We start from the raw sequence: 15,461 nt of genomic DNA on the forward strand, positions 1-15,461 counted from the left end.
AGTTCATATACTTATGTCCTCTTGTACCACTGTCCTCTTTTTAAAGGGGGGAGTGAAAAGCCTTCTGATTATTCAGTCTTTTGCCCTCATTGCCTGTAAGGCTATTCTCTTTTATTAATTCAGTTTCCTTCATATTATAAGGTGCTTAAGTATGTATGAGGAAGCCCTCAATTTGGTAAGAATTAGCTAATTTATTTTCATGACTGAGTTTATGCTTTCTGCCTTTTAACTTTTAAAAAAGTGGTCAATGAAAATGGCTTAATGTCTTAGAGAATTTCTTAGGGCAAGAAATTCTTCTTACATACTTAAATCGAGTACCTAGTATATCAGTAAACTAACACAAAGCTGGATCACAACGGCTTCAGTAAATTCAATCTATATTATACCATTTTCTCCATTGGAGCTGTTAGTCCTTTTGAAAATAGAGCGAGCATTCAAAATGTGTAGCTTTTCCTACTTAGCTAACGTTCTGTGTCCCAGAGCACAGTGAGCTTCCATCAAAGAAATCGCACTTCCATGTTGATTCTGTGTTTATTTAGGAGGGAGGGAGGCAGGGAGAGAGAACAGAGAAGAGTCACTTTAAGAACCTCTTTAAAGTTTATACAGGCACACCTCCTCTCATTGTGCTTCGCTTCATTGCACTTCACAGATACTGCAGGGTTTTTTTGTTCTTTACAAATTGAAGGTTTGTGGCGACCCTGCATTGCACAAGTCTATTGGCACCATTTTTCCAACAGCATATGCTTATTTAGTGTGTCTGTATCACATTTAGTTAAGTCTCAATATTTCAGATTTCATTATTATATTATGGTGATCTGTGATCTTTGATGTTACTACTGCAAAAAGGTTACGACTTGTTGAAGGCTCAGACGATAGTTATTTAAAAATACTTTATTGCTAAAGATGGCTAGCATTTTTAGCAATAAAGTATTTTAAAATTAAGTTATGTACATTGTTTTTTTAGACAATGCTATTGCACACATAATAGACTACAGTATGGTGTAAATGTAACTTTTTAAAAAAAAATAAATTTATTTATTTTTGGCTGCATTGGGTGTTCGTTGCTGCACGTGGGCTTTCTCTGGTTGTGGTGAGCAGGGGCTACTGTTAGTTGTGGTGCATGGGCTTCTCATTGCAGTGGCTTCTCTTGTTGCAGAGCACGGGTAGGTGCACGGGCTCAGGAGTTGTGGCTCACCGGCTCTAGAGCGCAGGCTCAGTAGTTGTGGCGCACGGGCTTAGTTGCTCTGCGGCATGTGGGATCTTCCTGGGCCAGGGCTCGAACCCGTGTCCCCTGCATTGGCAGGTGGATTCTTAACCACTGCGCCACCAGGGAAGCCCTAAATGTAACTTTTATATGCACTGGGAAACCAAAAAAATTCATGTGACTAGCTTTGTTGTGATAATTACTTTATTGCAGTGGTCTGGAAGCAAACCCGTAATGTCTCTGAGGTATGCCTGTATTGCTTACTGAAGGACAACTTTATTCTTTTCCTAATGCAGTATAATTTCATTAAAAATATTTTCAAAGTAAGATTGCGTCTTGAGTAACAGCAAGAAGGAGCAAACATAGCCTAGCTCTTCTTAATATACAGACTCTTTTCTGAAATGAGGGCCATGATTATTCACTATTTTGGGACTGGATCGGAGCTTGAGAACTAAGCTTGATTCACAAGACTCTTGTGGATGAGTCCTGAGAGGGTAGAAGGAAATGCAGGGCCTCTCCGGGGTGTAGGTAGTCAGTGCTCTGTTGCTGGCCGGATAATCCAAAATGGTAACCCCAAATCATTTTGCATTTGGAGGCTCCTTTTGTACTTCTATATAAATATGAGTATTTCTGATACTCTGTGTATTGAAACCACTCTGACCAAACAGTGAAAGCCAGGTTCCTGAGAGAAACTAGGAAGCCCTGGGAGATCAGAGTCGTGCTCGTACTTGGAGCTTTTAATTCCTGCTCTGTGCTGATACTGGACCACGTGGTTTCTTCTATTTCTGCACCAGGTTAGAGTAGATTTGCCTTCTCTTTCTAAATGCGTTGCTTTACAACCTTTTTGTCTGATTTACTTCCTTGGGTTTACTAAATAGAACAGGTGATAGAGTTAGTAAGAGTTTGAAGCAAGATTTTTCCAGATAATTCTAACATGGAAATATGGGAAGAGTTCATCGCACAACAAAGGAGTATTGGTACCATATAGTTAGGCTAAGGGCCATAGACCTAGATAGATGAATGTTGATTAATAACATGTGTTTTATGTGCGCCTATTTTTATTTCACCTGTGATAATATCCATTTTTCTGTCTTTCAATTTAGACTCAGATTGATGGACAGCTTTTCTTAATAAAGCACCTTTTGATTCTCCGTGAACAGATCGCTCCATTTCACACTGAATTCACCATTAAGGAAATTTCCCTGGACCTCAAGAAAACTAGAGGTACTCCGTTGTCCTGGCTGGCACAGTTGGGTGTGCTGGACCTGATGTGTCAGCACAGGTTATAGGTTTGTCGTATGTTCATCTGCAATTTGCATGCATGCTCTGCTTGCTAGGCGTGTTGCCTGTCAGCATCCTAGCTACATCTAACTCGCTGGATCTTCTTTATGGAGAGAGCTATATCTGAGCATCTCAGCTTGCAAAAGAGGATTGCCTCTCTTAGACTCTGCCACATATTACCATAACGAGTTAAAAAGTGAAAAATCACTATAATAACTACCTAAGAGTGTCAGCTAATTGGAGTGATTTTAAACATTGCGTTGAGTTTGTTAGTTCATAGAAACTGAGACAGCCAGCTGGGTAAAATAGGAAGAGTACTTATCTAAGAGTCTGAGTCAGGTTCTGTGCCTGGCCCATCATTTCCTGGCTCTTGTGATCTTAAATGTGTGTTTTAGCTTCCCTACCCTGTGTAAAACAAGCAGAATCCGCTTGTCGAGATGCTTTCACCAGAGTATCAATATCATTAAGAGTGAAAATAAATGAAAATACATATTAAAGTGCTTTTGTAAGCTTAAGGTGCTTAAATAAACTCAAGTTGTATTATTATTAAATCAATTGGTTGTTAAGTAATCATGTAGATAGGGCCTTTGAGTTGGTAATAGACATGGAATCATCTTGGGAAAGGTGATTCATCCATCCTGGTGGTTCGTTTCTGACTGAATTAACAAGTGATGATTTCTAAAAGATCAAAGTAGTTATTTTCTAAGATGTTGATCTTAAACAGTTAAGGATATACCATAAATATCCATCTCCTTTAATTACTTACAAATTTATCTAAACTTTATCTTTTCTTAACCATTTCCAAGAGAATTAAGCTCTAACACCTTAAGCTGTCTGTTTATGGAATGAATGAATTTCTCGTTTATGTATTGGGGGAATTGAGAAAATTCATAGCCATTCAAATTACTTTCTGTATTCTGTGGTTTAGAGGAACTCCACATAATAGGATTTCCAAGAGGAGCAGGTTCTTACTTTCCTAATGACTGTGTTTATAAAATAGCGGACTTGATTTAACTCACCTGAGAGCCAAGTCGTCTCATCATGAGTCCTATTAAAACAGCTTATTCTTTTTCTCTTCCTAATGCATTCTCCTTTTCACCACAGGGAATACCTTTTGGTTCTGGTGACATTTATTTATTTATTTATTTTTGGCTGCATTGGGTCTTCGTTGCTGCGCACGGGCTTCCTCCAGTTGTGGCGAGCGGGGGCTACTCTTTGTTGTGGTGCGCGGCCTTCTCACTGCGGTGGCTTCTCTCATTGCGGAGCATGGGCTCTAGGCACGTGGGCTTCAGTAGGTGTGACTGGCAGGCTCTAGAGCACAGGCTCAGTAGTTGTGGCGCACGGCCTTAGTTGCTCCGCGGCATGTGGGATCTTCCTGGACCAGGGCTCGAGCCCGTGTCCCCTGCGTCGGCAGGCGGATTCCTAACCACTGCGCCACCAGGGAAGCCCTCTGCTAGTATTTAGATAGTAAGCCTGTATGTTATTCATATACTTTGTAATTTTGTTTTTAAACAGCAGCCAGATTTTCTGGCTTTTGCCCTTACAGAATGCATAAATTTTTTAGTTTATTCTCATCGGAGGCTGCCATCATGCAGCCATTCTGGTTGATTTCCTGCTTTCCTTTCAGTGTGACATGTGGAAATAGTGCCTTAACCTTGAGGAATGCCAGGCGCTGATAGTCCTTACTTTATTAAGTAATGGGACGAAGCAGGGCTGATCTATTTTCTTTTGTATTTTTTCTAATTCATAATTTGTTGCTTCGTTCTACTACAGATCCACTGAGGTGTGAGAAAATGAAATACTCTAAAATTTTGGCAAATTTTGGTATAAAGTATGTTTTCCCTAAAACCTTATGAGGGTTATGTAATCCTGCCATATGATCACCTACAGTTGTTCAGGTTTCTTACAGAAAAGACAGCAGAAACAAAGAGTCATTTACTAAAGCTTTACTCTGAATCTGATAGAGAGGTGTGTTGTTTGTGTTTTGTTTTCCCAGTAAGATCAGGATCAAGGCAGGGAGTACAGTCTGGTGTGTTCTTGTAAAACCAGGGTTGGAAGCATTTCATGCTTTGCTTTCTCCAGCCTGCCAAGGCAAAGCAAAGAAATGATCTTTTCTGACTATCACTTAATAATACTTGCTATCTTTACTTTTAAGCCTCTAACCTCTCATGACTAACGTTATACCTTATTGCATTTGAACATCAATGAGACCTATTTGTACTTTGCAAAGACTCTAATTAGTCTGGAGGTTAAGGGGTAAATATGTCCTTTTGGTGTTTTTCTTCTGGCTGACACATTAGTTTATTCTCTGCTTCAAATGAATAAATTTCTGTGCCAGCCAGATCTTAAACAAAGGAAGCTGGGTAAGTATATGAATTTTTCTTAAAAAACCTATTTAGCATCATAAAAGTAAAGCAGTGAAATTTTAAGGTATTGATTACCATTTATCCTTTTTCTTTTTTTCTATAAATGAATAATTGTGATTAATAGTCATTTTGCAATTCTGAGTTCTAGAAGATAATTGTGTGTGAGTGCTGTAGCCGTTGTTGGCACTAACCTTATCCACTCGTGGAGGTGACTTGGTGGAAATGAAACCCCTCTTGCTCTGTGGTAATAGAGAACTAGTATATGTTTACACACTGAAATAGGAACTTGGCTTCTTGTTGAAACTGTACATGTTCACTGGATGAGCAATTTTGTTTCACAGATGCAGCATTTAAAATCCTGAATCCTATGACTGTTCCAAGATTTTTTAGGCTGAATAGCAACAATGCCTTGATAGAGTTCTTGTTGGAGGTGAGAAGGAGTCTGTTTTCTTGGTGGTGGGAGATAAACGATATTTTTTACATGTCTGGTAATTTCTAGGCACATAAAAACAGGAGGAAACTGTCATCTTCTCTTTAAGGGTACTCCTGAGATAAGAGAACATTATCTTGACTCTAAAAAAGATGTAGACCGTCATCTGAAATCGGCCTGTGAGCAGTTTATTCAGCAACAGACCAAGCTGTTCGTAGAGCAGCTGGAGGAGTTCCTGACAAAGGTATAGACCTTGGTGCATATTGGGTAATTGTGAATTCTTCCCTAGATTGCATTTTGTTTTCTTTTTGTTTGTTTGTTTTTTTAATAGAAATCCATTTTTAATTTATTTAATTAATTAATTTATTTATTTTTGGCTGTGTTGGGTCTTCAGTGCTGCGTGCGGGCTTTTTCTAGTTGTGGCGAGCGGGGGCTACTCTTCGTTGCGGTGCGTGGGCTTCTCATTGCGGTGGTTTCTCTTGTTGCGGAGCACGGGCTTTAGGCGCGCGGGCTTCAGTAGTTGCGGCACGCGGACTCAGTAGTTGTGGCTCACGGGCTCTAGAGAGCAAGTTCAATAGTTGTGGCGCACGGGCTTAGTTGCTCCGCGGCATGTGGGATCTTCCGGGACCAGGGCTCGAACCCGTGTCCCCTGCATTGTCAGGCGGATTCTTAACCACTGCGCCACCAGGGAAGCCCCTAGATTGCATTTTGAATTACCCTCTTATGAAAACCTTGGCAGAAGGAAACAGTAGGGGTGGCGCAGTGGTTAAGAATCCGCCTGACAATGCAGGGGACACGGGTTCGAGCCCTGGTCCGGGAAGATCCCACATGCCGCGGAGCAACTAAGCCCGTGCGCCACAACTATTGAACTTGCTCTCTAGAGCCCGTGAGCCACAACTACTGAGTCCGCGTGCCGCAACTACTGAAGCCCGCGCGCCTAAAGCCCGTGCTCCGCAACAAGAGAAACCACCGCAATGAGAAGCCCACGCACCGCAACGAAGAGTAGCCCCCGCTCGCCACAACTAGAAAAAGCCCGCACGCAGCACTGAAGACCCAACACAGCCAAAAATAAATAAATAAATAAAATTTATTTTTTTAAAAAAAGAAAAAGACAGTAAACCCATGTCTTAATGATTCTGTCTAAGAAATCACCGTGTTCCCTATTATGGAAGCTTTTTGGTTTGGACTTTTAGGTATGCTTGCAGAGTTTTTCAGTTTTAAGAGAAAGTGTGCAAATATTGCAAAGTTAGTTATAGCAGACCTCTGGTTAGCTCTGTTCTCTTTATCCACATTGTAGGGACCTGCATGTGGTCTGGGACTCTCACTTTTCCTGGATTAGGACCTGCGTGGCAGTAATCACAGTCCTGTCTATCAGGGTTTCCTGTTACTTAAATGGGTGATTTATTTTCCTCTTTGTTTTACATACTATTTTTCCCTTTCATTTTGTGTAGATAATTGAGAATTGAAGATTTTATATCATTGCATTGTTAATTACCAGACATATGGATTTTTAATAATCTGTCTATTTCTCTGTCTCCTAGCTAGAATCCATCAACTGGCAAATGCCAGCAAAGGCAAAATCAGATCATGGCAGTTTTGACTTTTCCTGTTGCAACATAATCATTTTTTAAAAAAACCTAAGTGTTGTTACTAAGGACTTACCTCATAAAGATCTTTAAGAAGTCTTGAAGTGAACTTTCATTTATTAAGCCTCTACTGTCTGTCCAGACTTGTGTTAGAGGACATTAAAAAAGAATAAAAATATGACAGCCCTCTTTCTCAAATTTACTTATCTGAGTCTTAACTGGGGAGACATTGGTAACTTGTTGCTGGGTCCTGTGATAAAGACAGAAGATATTAGTTTTTGAAAGTAAGAAATGATACCAAAAAAGCAAATATAGAAATGTTAAACTATGATTTATCATTGAGGTATATTACTTGTTTAGTGGCTTTTAGCCCATTCATCAAGTATTTGGAATGTGTGTGTGTGTGTTTTTCCCCACCACAGAAATATAAAAGGAGGGTGGTGTAAATGTTTTCTCCCAGCTTTTTGATTAAAAAAAAATGGTGCAAGTATGGATATTTTGTAAGTTACAAACCAGTCATCATAGTTTTTACTGAAATTGTCCTCATGGAAAACTAGTTTGTAGATTGTAGTATTTTGGGGAGAGCACCCACTGGTGGGAAATACTGTAGATTAATATTTTGCAATAACAGAGCAGCAGAACGAACCTTCTGATATAAGCAAGTTGGTTATAATGAAATCTGCCATTAAAGGGTTTTTTCTAGAAAAGCACAGTTTTCCTAGAAGTCAAGAGAATGAAAATTCACTGATGGTAGTTGTCCAAGTTGACCTTAGTATAAATTTGGTAAATCTGGTATAACTCTGGGCATTTGGAAGATTCTGGACACTACGAACATTCTTTAAAAATTAGAGGTTTATGTAGAAAATATGTATTCCAAGTCTGAATTATGTAATGGCCCTCCATGGACATGCTACACGTCTGTAGCAGGGACCCCTGTATAGCTGTTCATGCACCTCTTTTTATACTTCTCTCAGTATGGGACTGGGAGAGGGAAAGGCCCTGCCGTTCTCCCTCACCCGCCTCTATCTGCTCACTCTATGTTGACCTTACTCAGATTATTCACAGTTGCCTCATGTTTCCTTTTACAACCCTGGTCCCTCACTGCTCCTTACTGTTCAGTGAGAATCTTTAGTAGATACTACGGCTTAGAGGACCCGGCATCCCTTTTATGTTATCTTATTCCAAATTTAGGTTTCTTCCCCTGTCCTGTTGGCATAGAGTGGGTCAGAGGTAAAGATATATATGCACACACACGCACAAGCACGCACACGTGCATTGTAAGCACTAGAGTTCATACAGATATACGTGATCATTTAAGACTTTATTTCTTAGAGTTTGTGGACCAAACATTTTTCACGTTTCACCGGGTCAATGTTACTAGTATTCTGAATAGCAGAGACAGAGTAAATGATTTTAAAACCTTAAAATAATTTTCTTTAAAGGTAATTGTGCAAGTGCAGAATCTTATACCCCTTTTATTATAATTGGCATTGTAAGGCAGCCAGTTCTTGTACCTTGATAAATGATCACAGGAAAAGCAGTATCCATAGATACAGAAAGGAAACAGTATTTCATCTTTCGTTTGGATGTATGCTTGTAGGTCTCAGTATTTGCTATTTGGATGTAAGCTTCATCAACATAATGTCCTCAGCTTGTTTCTAAGTTTGGACTGATTTTTAAAATATATATAGGTTTGCCTAATAAAACAAGCTGTGAGAGTGTATAGAGAATGTTCTTAGGTTGTCAGAAGACTTGTTTATTGAGCCTGAAGACTCCAGGTGTGATTCTGGTCCCCTTTCACCTGTTGTAAATTGGCTTTTTTGTTTATGTAGCTCCTTCCTTGAGCTCTCTTTTTTGAGATGCAGTTAATGAAATTTCTTGAGAACAATAAAATTATAAAATTTTATTTTATAAAATAATGAAATTTCTTGAGAACAAGAAAATGGTTCTAGAAGAACTATTGCCTTGTTTCTTGCTCCTTGAAAAATAATCTTTTCTCTCAGTATTTGAATGGCCCTAGGGAGTGTAATACTGTTCTCTAAGTGTTGGGGGTGGCGGTTCATATCAAAACATTTGGGTCAGTTATTTTCTAAAACTAAAAAACTGTCAATACTTTTTTTATGTCCTAGAATTTTATTGTACTAAATATTGCTTGAAACAAACTCTTAAGTAGGGCTTGGAATCGTCTTGGGTGTAGTAGAAAGAGCATAGCATTTCGAGGCAGGAAAGCTGAGCTCTGCACCTCCTGACTGGGATGGTAGTGGTCACTTAGCCTCTCCAAGCCTCAGTTTCTAATCTCTACAGTGGAGATAGCTATTGCATCCTTCCTCCCTACTTAAGGTTATTATGGGGACCGAAAGATGATTTTATATATATAAACATACATCGTCAGTGCTTGAAGAAGTGTTATTTTATAGTAAAATGTGACAGATTTGCAGTGAAGATTTTGCTTTTGCAAAAAATCTGAATGAAAGCATTTTAAAGGAAGTATAATTTCATGTTTATAGCTAAGCTAAAAGTGTTTCCCCTTGTGGGACCAGTTTATGCTAAAAACTCAGACTTGTATTCCTCTCAAGCAGTTTGCTAAAGTATTGCAAGTTTATTCTTAATGTTCCCTCTGAAGTGTTATTAATTTCCTCAGCAACACTACAAATTAATTTTTTTTCCTCAGCATAGTGTGTGTAATAGAATTTGACCTATAAATTTAATTTCTGTTCACAAGGAGTTATAACCTAATGGGAAATCAAGATGGAAAATATGTAAACATTAAGATGTATACAGCAATGTCATTATGAGACAATGGGTCTGTCTTCATCCTGTAGGGTTTTAAAAACGATGGGGCTAATTGGGGAAAACTTCTGAAGAAAATTCTCCTTGAGGTTTAACTTAAAGATAAGTATATTATCTAGGTAGTAAATAGAGATGAGTATACAAGTTTGTATTTGCTTTTAGTATAAAAATAGTTATATACAATATATGTCTTTATGAAATTGGTTAAATTCTGGAACAATCAGTGGCATACAGCCAGCCATTACTATTAAAGCATAACAATTAGATACAGAAAAATGTCTAGGATTTAGATTTAAGTGGAGAAAAAAGTTTTTAGAGCACTGTGTTCCTACTTTTGTAAATGTAGACACATTAGCATGTTTATATATTTACGTTGGGAAATATTTGGGATAATATACACTAAACATGAACATGTTTTTCTTTAGCATTGTCTAACCTATAATCGTATGTATGACTCACTTTTGTTTTTTTTTTTTTTTTTTTTGTGTACACGGGCTTCTCACTGTTGTGGTCTCTCCCGTTGCGGAGCACAGGCTCCGGACGTGCAGGCTCAGCGGCCATGGCTCATGGGCCTAGCCGCTCCGCGGCATGTGGGATCTTCCCAGACCGGGGCACGAACCCGTGTCCCCTGCATCGGCAGGCGGACTCTCAACCACTGCACCACCAGGGAAGCCCCTATGACTCACTTTTAAAAGCTGCATCTCACAATAAAAAGTAAAGACGTAGAGAGGAATTGAGTGACAGTGGAAAGGGGTGATTTTATCTACATGGCAACATGAGCAAAGGCCTAGAGTGGTCCAGGAATATGAACTCGGTAGAAATAGAGAGAGGGCTGAAGAGGCCTGAGTTAACATTATATCCTGTCTGTGCCCATCCTCTGCCTAAGTATTTGTGTGGCCTTCTTTATGAGAAATCTAAAAAGTTGGTGTTCAGGTTTTTCTAATGAGACTATCTGCTGAGGCCAACATGTTATGGCCTGGACCGTTGGCACCTAGCAGTCCATTTTTTACAGCTGTTTTGTGCATTTCTGTCCTTCACACTCCCTAGCTGCAGCCTAGCCGCACCGTAATTTGCCATCTTAAGAACATTCTTGTCCGAAAGCTAAATGTGTGGTTTTGCTTCTCTGTACTGATGCTGAGAGGTGAATAGAGGGTGGGCATCCAATTCTTGTACCTAGAACACTGGCTAGTCAAATGTGCTTTTTGATGCTATCTGAAAATCTTTTTTTTTAAATAACATTCTCTCTGCCTGTAACGAAGGAAAGGACCCTCTAGGTATATAAAGGAGATTTTGTCCAACTGCTGTGACATTTTTCTAATAACATACGATAGTAATTTAATGTTAACCTAACAGTCCACTGAAAGAGAGGACTGTTTTGTGTTGACGTTTCTCTTGGTCTTCATTTTTGTCTTCCTACCCTGAAATGTTTCAGGCTGAATGCCTCAGGACATTGGTATGGTTTTCTTTTTGCAAAACAGTGTATGCCTCGAAATCACAGAAGTTTTGCTAAAATATTTTATTGGTTGTAAAGGACTATGAGATAGGATGCATTTTCTTTTAGGGCTGCACATTTGATTATCATTATGCTTTCATATGTTCAAATGGTGTATATTATGAGAGCAGAACTAGTTTAATTTGTCATCAGTGAAATGAAACTTTTTTCCTTTTGTCCCCTCTACTAGGTTTCAGCACTAAACACAATGGCCAGTCAGGGAGGACCCAAGTATACTCTCTCTCAGCAGCCTTGGGCTCAACCAGGTACCCACGTTTTACTGTTTGGGATTTCTTTTTTTAGGATGTCAGTTAATTTGCATTTATATAGCCGTGCTCCGACAGCTTGAAGTTGGTTTCCTACTTCCTACTTTCCTGCTGTGGTTTAGGTTAACGCAAGATTCATTTTGGAGCTGACAGGTCTTAATTGAGCCAACACGACTTGCATTTCAACAAGCATCCCAAGAAAGGAAGAATTAAAATATACACACACACACACACACACACACATGCATACATACATCAATACATACATATACATACACACACACACAGTTAAAAATAAAATATGGCTTAGATGGAAATGCTTTGAGTGTGATGGTTTCTGTACACTTGATTTTCATTGTCTTAGAGTGAAAATACTGTGTTTGGTAGTATGAAATTAATGGAGAGAATGCTACTGTTTCCAAGTATTATATGAAGAAATGTTGGACATTACATTTTAAGCAAGTTACATCCTCTTTAATGTTTTAGAGTGTTTGAAAAAAATTATAAAACTGTGGTGTCATTTAGGAGTTGGCAGGCTCTATCACTGATTGGCAGAAGTGCTGGAGCTGTTTCCAGTCTTAACTCTTTCCTAAATGTAAATTTTTTTGTGCTAGAAGGTGTTTTTTTTCCCTCTTTAACATTAGACATTGAAAATCACGACTAGTTTTGTGGGTTATTTTTGGTTCATGTTGTGACATTTTAAGTTGTCATTAAACCAGAATAAATCATTTTGTTAGATTGATACTTCTGGCCATTCCCTGGCCCATATTGTGATAGAGATCCTTTGAAACTAAGAAGGGCAAGATGCCGAAAGAATCAGTGTTTTAATTATGGATGAGCTGTGTCCAAGTTGGTAGGAAGCTTTTTGCTCATAGTGAGAGAGATTCAAAGAATGATTCTGGTTTAGCATCCATAAAAAATTGACTGTCTACAGGCACCCAAAACTGGAATTAGGTTTTTAACGTGATTGGTTTCCCATAATGAAAGAATGCATGTCTGTCAGGTATTTATTTCTTTTGGGAAAAAGAATTGAGGCCATTCTAAAATTTTCAGTTATTTTTATTAGTGCCTCAGGTTAACTTGAAGTTGAAGTAGAACAAAGAAGTTGTAAGAGTAGCTATGTATCTCCTAGGAAGATTTGTAAGCATAGAGAATTATCACTGGTATTTGAATGGAAGGCACGATTTTATTTCAAAAATTTGTCATGTGAACTTCGATGATGTCAATATAGATTTGCATTGATTTGCTTTATTTTGCAAATAAACTTTGTGACATGCTTTAGGCCTTTTGTTTACTGTGATGGAGACAGTGAATATTATACTGACTTTATTATTTTAAACCTTTGTGTTGTATATGAGATTGAAATCTTTGCCATCTTACTAAAGGACAGAGAGCATCCTTCATGCAGTAGTATATTCTGTCAAGAGACAGAAAACCAGAGTCTTTTACTGACAATACTGGAAATTCTAACCATAGTGAGCCTGGTGGTAATCACTTGTTCTGACCCCTCAGGGTCAGGAGCAGGCTTGTCAGGCTGTAACTCAGCACTGATTCTAGAAGGAATTCTAATCATCTTTGGATTAATTGGGCTATTGGCTCAAGGTTTGTCATTTACAGAGCTTATTTAGAAATAGGACCTGATTTTATTTTGAACGTTAATGTAAATGAAACTCTTGGGTGCAATAAATCTCTCTTAAAATAGGTAGAAACCACCAAATTGTCATAAGTATAGTTAGTACAGCTAAGCCCAGGGGCTTGATGCGTAATTAATGTATTTTCTTTCCCCTTTGGGAAGATTCTCTTCTCAAAATAAGCGCTGTCATTTTCTCAAGTGGAGTCCTGATAGATCTCCTAGTGTTAGGTGTATTGTGCTCTTAAGTATTACTAGAATTGTCATTAGTAAAGCAGGAGTAGATGAAAGGAAACCGACAGAAAGACTAGATGAAATAGGGCTTGCTGTTTTGTCATTTAAAACATTTTGTTTCTTTCTAAGTGAGGAGATCCTGGCAAATGGAGCAGTGACATTTCAGTTTACCTTGTTGTTGTATCTTCCATCTCATTTAGCCTCAAGGAGCTATGGAGTTGCTTTTTCTTGATCTGTAATACGAGAAGCCCACACTTAATGTCAAAGATTTTTAAGTCTTTGGGGTGGGAGCACCAGGGACAGTCTAGAAACTTATCTTGGGCCCCCAGAACCCGGGGTTAGTGGTTCATGCAGACTTGATCACCTTCTTGGGGTCATTCCATGCTAAACTCACGAGATTGAGTTATAGTTAGGATGCCAATTTGTTAATTACTCTGGGAAATATACCTTTTTAAGAATTAGGATACTTTATTTACAAGGCTCCACATAAAACTGGGCTCTGAAGACTTACCAGTGATCCCTGAAGTGTGTTAGTGACCATAGGACCAGAGCCCGTGGACTTCATTGTCTCAAAGGAGCTTTCATCTGTCTATGAAAAATAAGGGATTCTTGGATTGTTTGTTCTTTCTTCTTGAGAGCACTGGCAGTTTCTCACCCTGCTCTTACACAACCCTCCTCAATTAAAAAAAATTTTTTAACATGGTATAAAATTTGAACTGTGGAAAGGTATAAAATGAGAATTCTGTTCTCCACCTCTAAACTAGTTCTCTCAAAGGTAACCACTATTAATGGCGGCTTTTCCAAAATTATGTGTATTCTAGCATATATGGACTTGAAACGTGTTATACAAATAAGATTATACTATTGTTACCTGAAAAAACGCGTTTGCCTCTTGGTGGGTATTGAGCCAAAAGACACAACCAAGGCAAAGAGTGGGAGGAGGAAGGATTTATTACTAGCAGCGAGGAAGGAGAACGCCGGGGGTCTTTCCCAGAGCAGTGTCTCCCCGAATGGCAGAATTGGGGAAATTTAAGCTAAGGGTACATGTATTCATGAAGGGGCTTGAAGAGAGGAGAATTCAGCATTGAACCGGGGCAATGGTTGACAGAATCCAAGCTTTAGTTAATTGAAGTCACGGTGGTCAACGGCATCGTTCCATCCTCCACCCGAACGGGGGCCTTCGTTCCTGCAGAGCTCAAAGACGTGCATCCGATTGTTCTCTGTATCCCTTGAGGAGGAGCTAGGGCTGTTTCATTACCGACCTATTGTTTCTTATTACTTTTCCTGTGTTCCTGCATTCCCTCACTTCCCTTAAGGTCATCAATTACTGAGACCTGTTAAAGGACAAGCATTGTGGCCAGGCTGAGATCACAGAATGGTTTAGGCCAAAATGGCTTCTCTTACGTTAAGAAAGCCAGTCCTGGTGTTCCTTCTTCAGGGGCCTCTTACCCTATCTGCTTACAAAATATCCCTTACTTTTTTTTTTTCTTTTGTTTTAAACCACTTATTCTGTATCTTGGAGCCCTTTCTATACCAGCATATCCAGCTGTACCCATTCTATTTAATGGACCTGTAGAATATATCACTAAAGCATAATTTCTTTAATAATTCTATTAATAGATATTTAAATTATTTTTAGTTTGTTTTTCCTTACACTCTTAATAAACACACATATCTTGGTATTTTGTAAATATGTCCATAAGGCAAATTTCTAGCAGTAGAAATGTTAAGTGAAAGAGTGTGTATTTTTTCAGTTTTGCTAGACATTGCCTAATATCCCTTCCAAGAGGGTGAACAGTTTATACTCCCGTCAACAGTGGATGAGGGTGCCTGTTTCCCCACACCCCTGCCAAGTGTGGATATTCACAACCTTGGTAATTTTTACCAATCTGAAATATTTCAGTTGTTTTAATATGCGTTTCTTTAATTATGAGTGAGGTCGAGCATCTTTAAAATTATTAATCAGTCTTTTCTTTGATAGCTTTCTAGGTAATTTTCTCTTTTAGATACTTCATACAGATTACGACTCTTCTTTTCCATTTGTACTTCTTTTCAGACACTACACCTGGGCTACTAATTATTTCAGTTACAATTTTCTGGAATTCTTTTCCTTTTCTGATAATACAATATAAGAACGTAACAAATGGATTTTTAGTTCCCATTAAATATGTGTGGGTATTTT

General features: G+C 38.7%; 1 protein-coding gene across 1 annotated transcript in view; it reads left to right on the plus strand.

The window, feature by feature from the left end:
- COG3 (component of oligomeric golgi complex 3) overlaps nt 1-15,461 on the plus strand; it is a 57,421-nt gene that overhangs the window by 33,782 nt on the left and 8,178 nt on the right. The window contains exons 17-20 of the mRNA XM_067713521.1: nt 2,308-2,428; nt 5,193-5,281; nt 5,391-5,525; nt 11,340-11,415. Coding sequence (XP_067569622.1) covers nt 2,308-2,428; nt 5,193-5,281; nt 5,391-5,525; nt 11,340-11,415 — 421 coding nt within the window. The remainder of the gene's footprint in view (nt 1-2,307; nt 2,429-5,192; nt 5,282-5,390; nt 5,526-11,339; nt 11,416-15,461) is intronic.

The sequence above is a fragment of the Pseudorca crassidens genome, chromosome 18 (genome assembly GCF_039906515.1).
Source record: "Pseudorca crassidens isolate mPseCra1 chromosome 18, mPseCra1.hap1, whole genome shotgun sequence".
Taxonomy (NCBI): Eukaryota; Metazoa; Chordata; class Mammalia; order Artiodactyla; family Delphinidae; genus Pseudorca; species Pseudorca crassidens.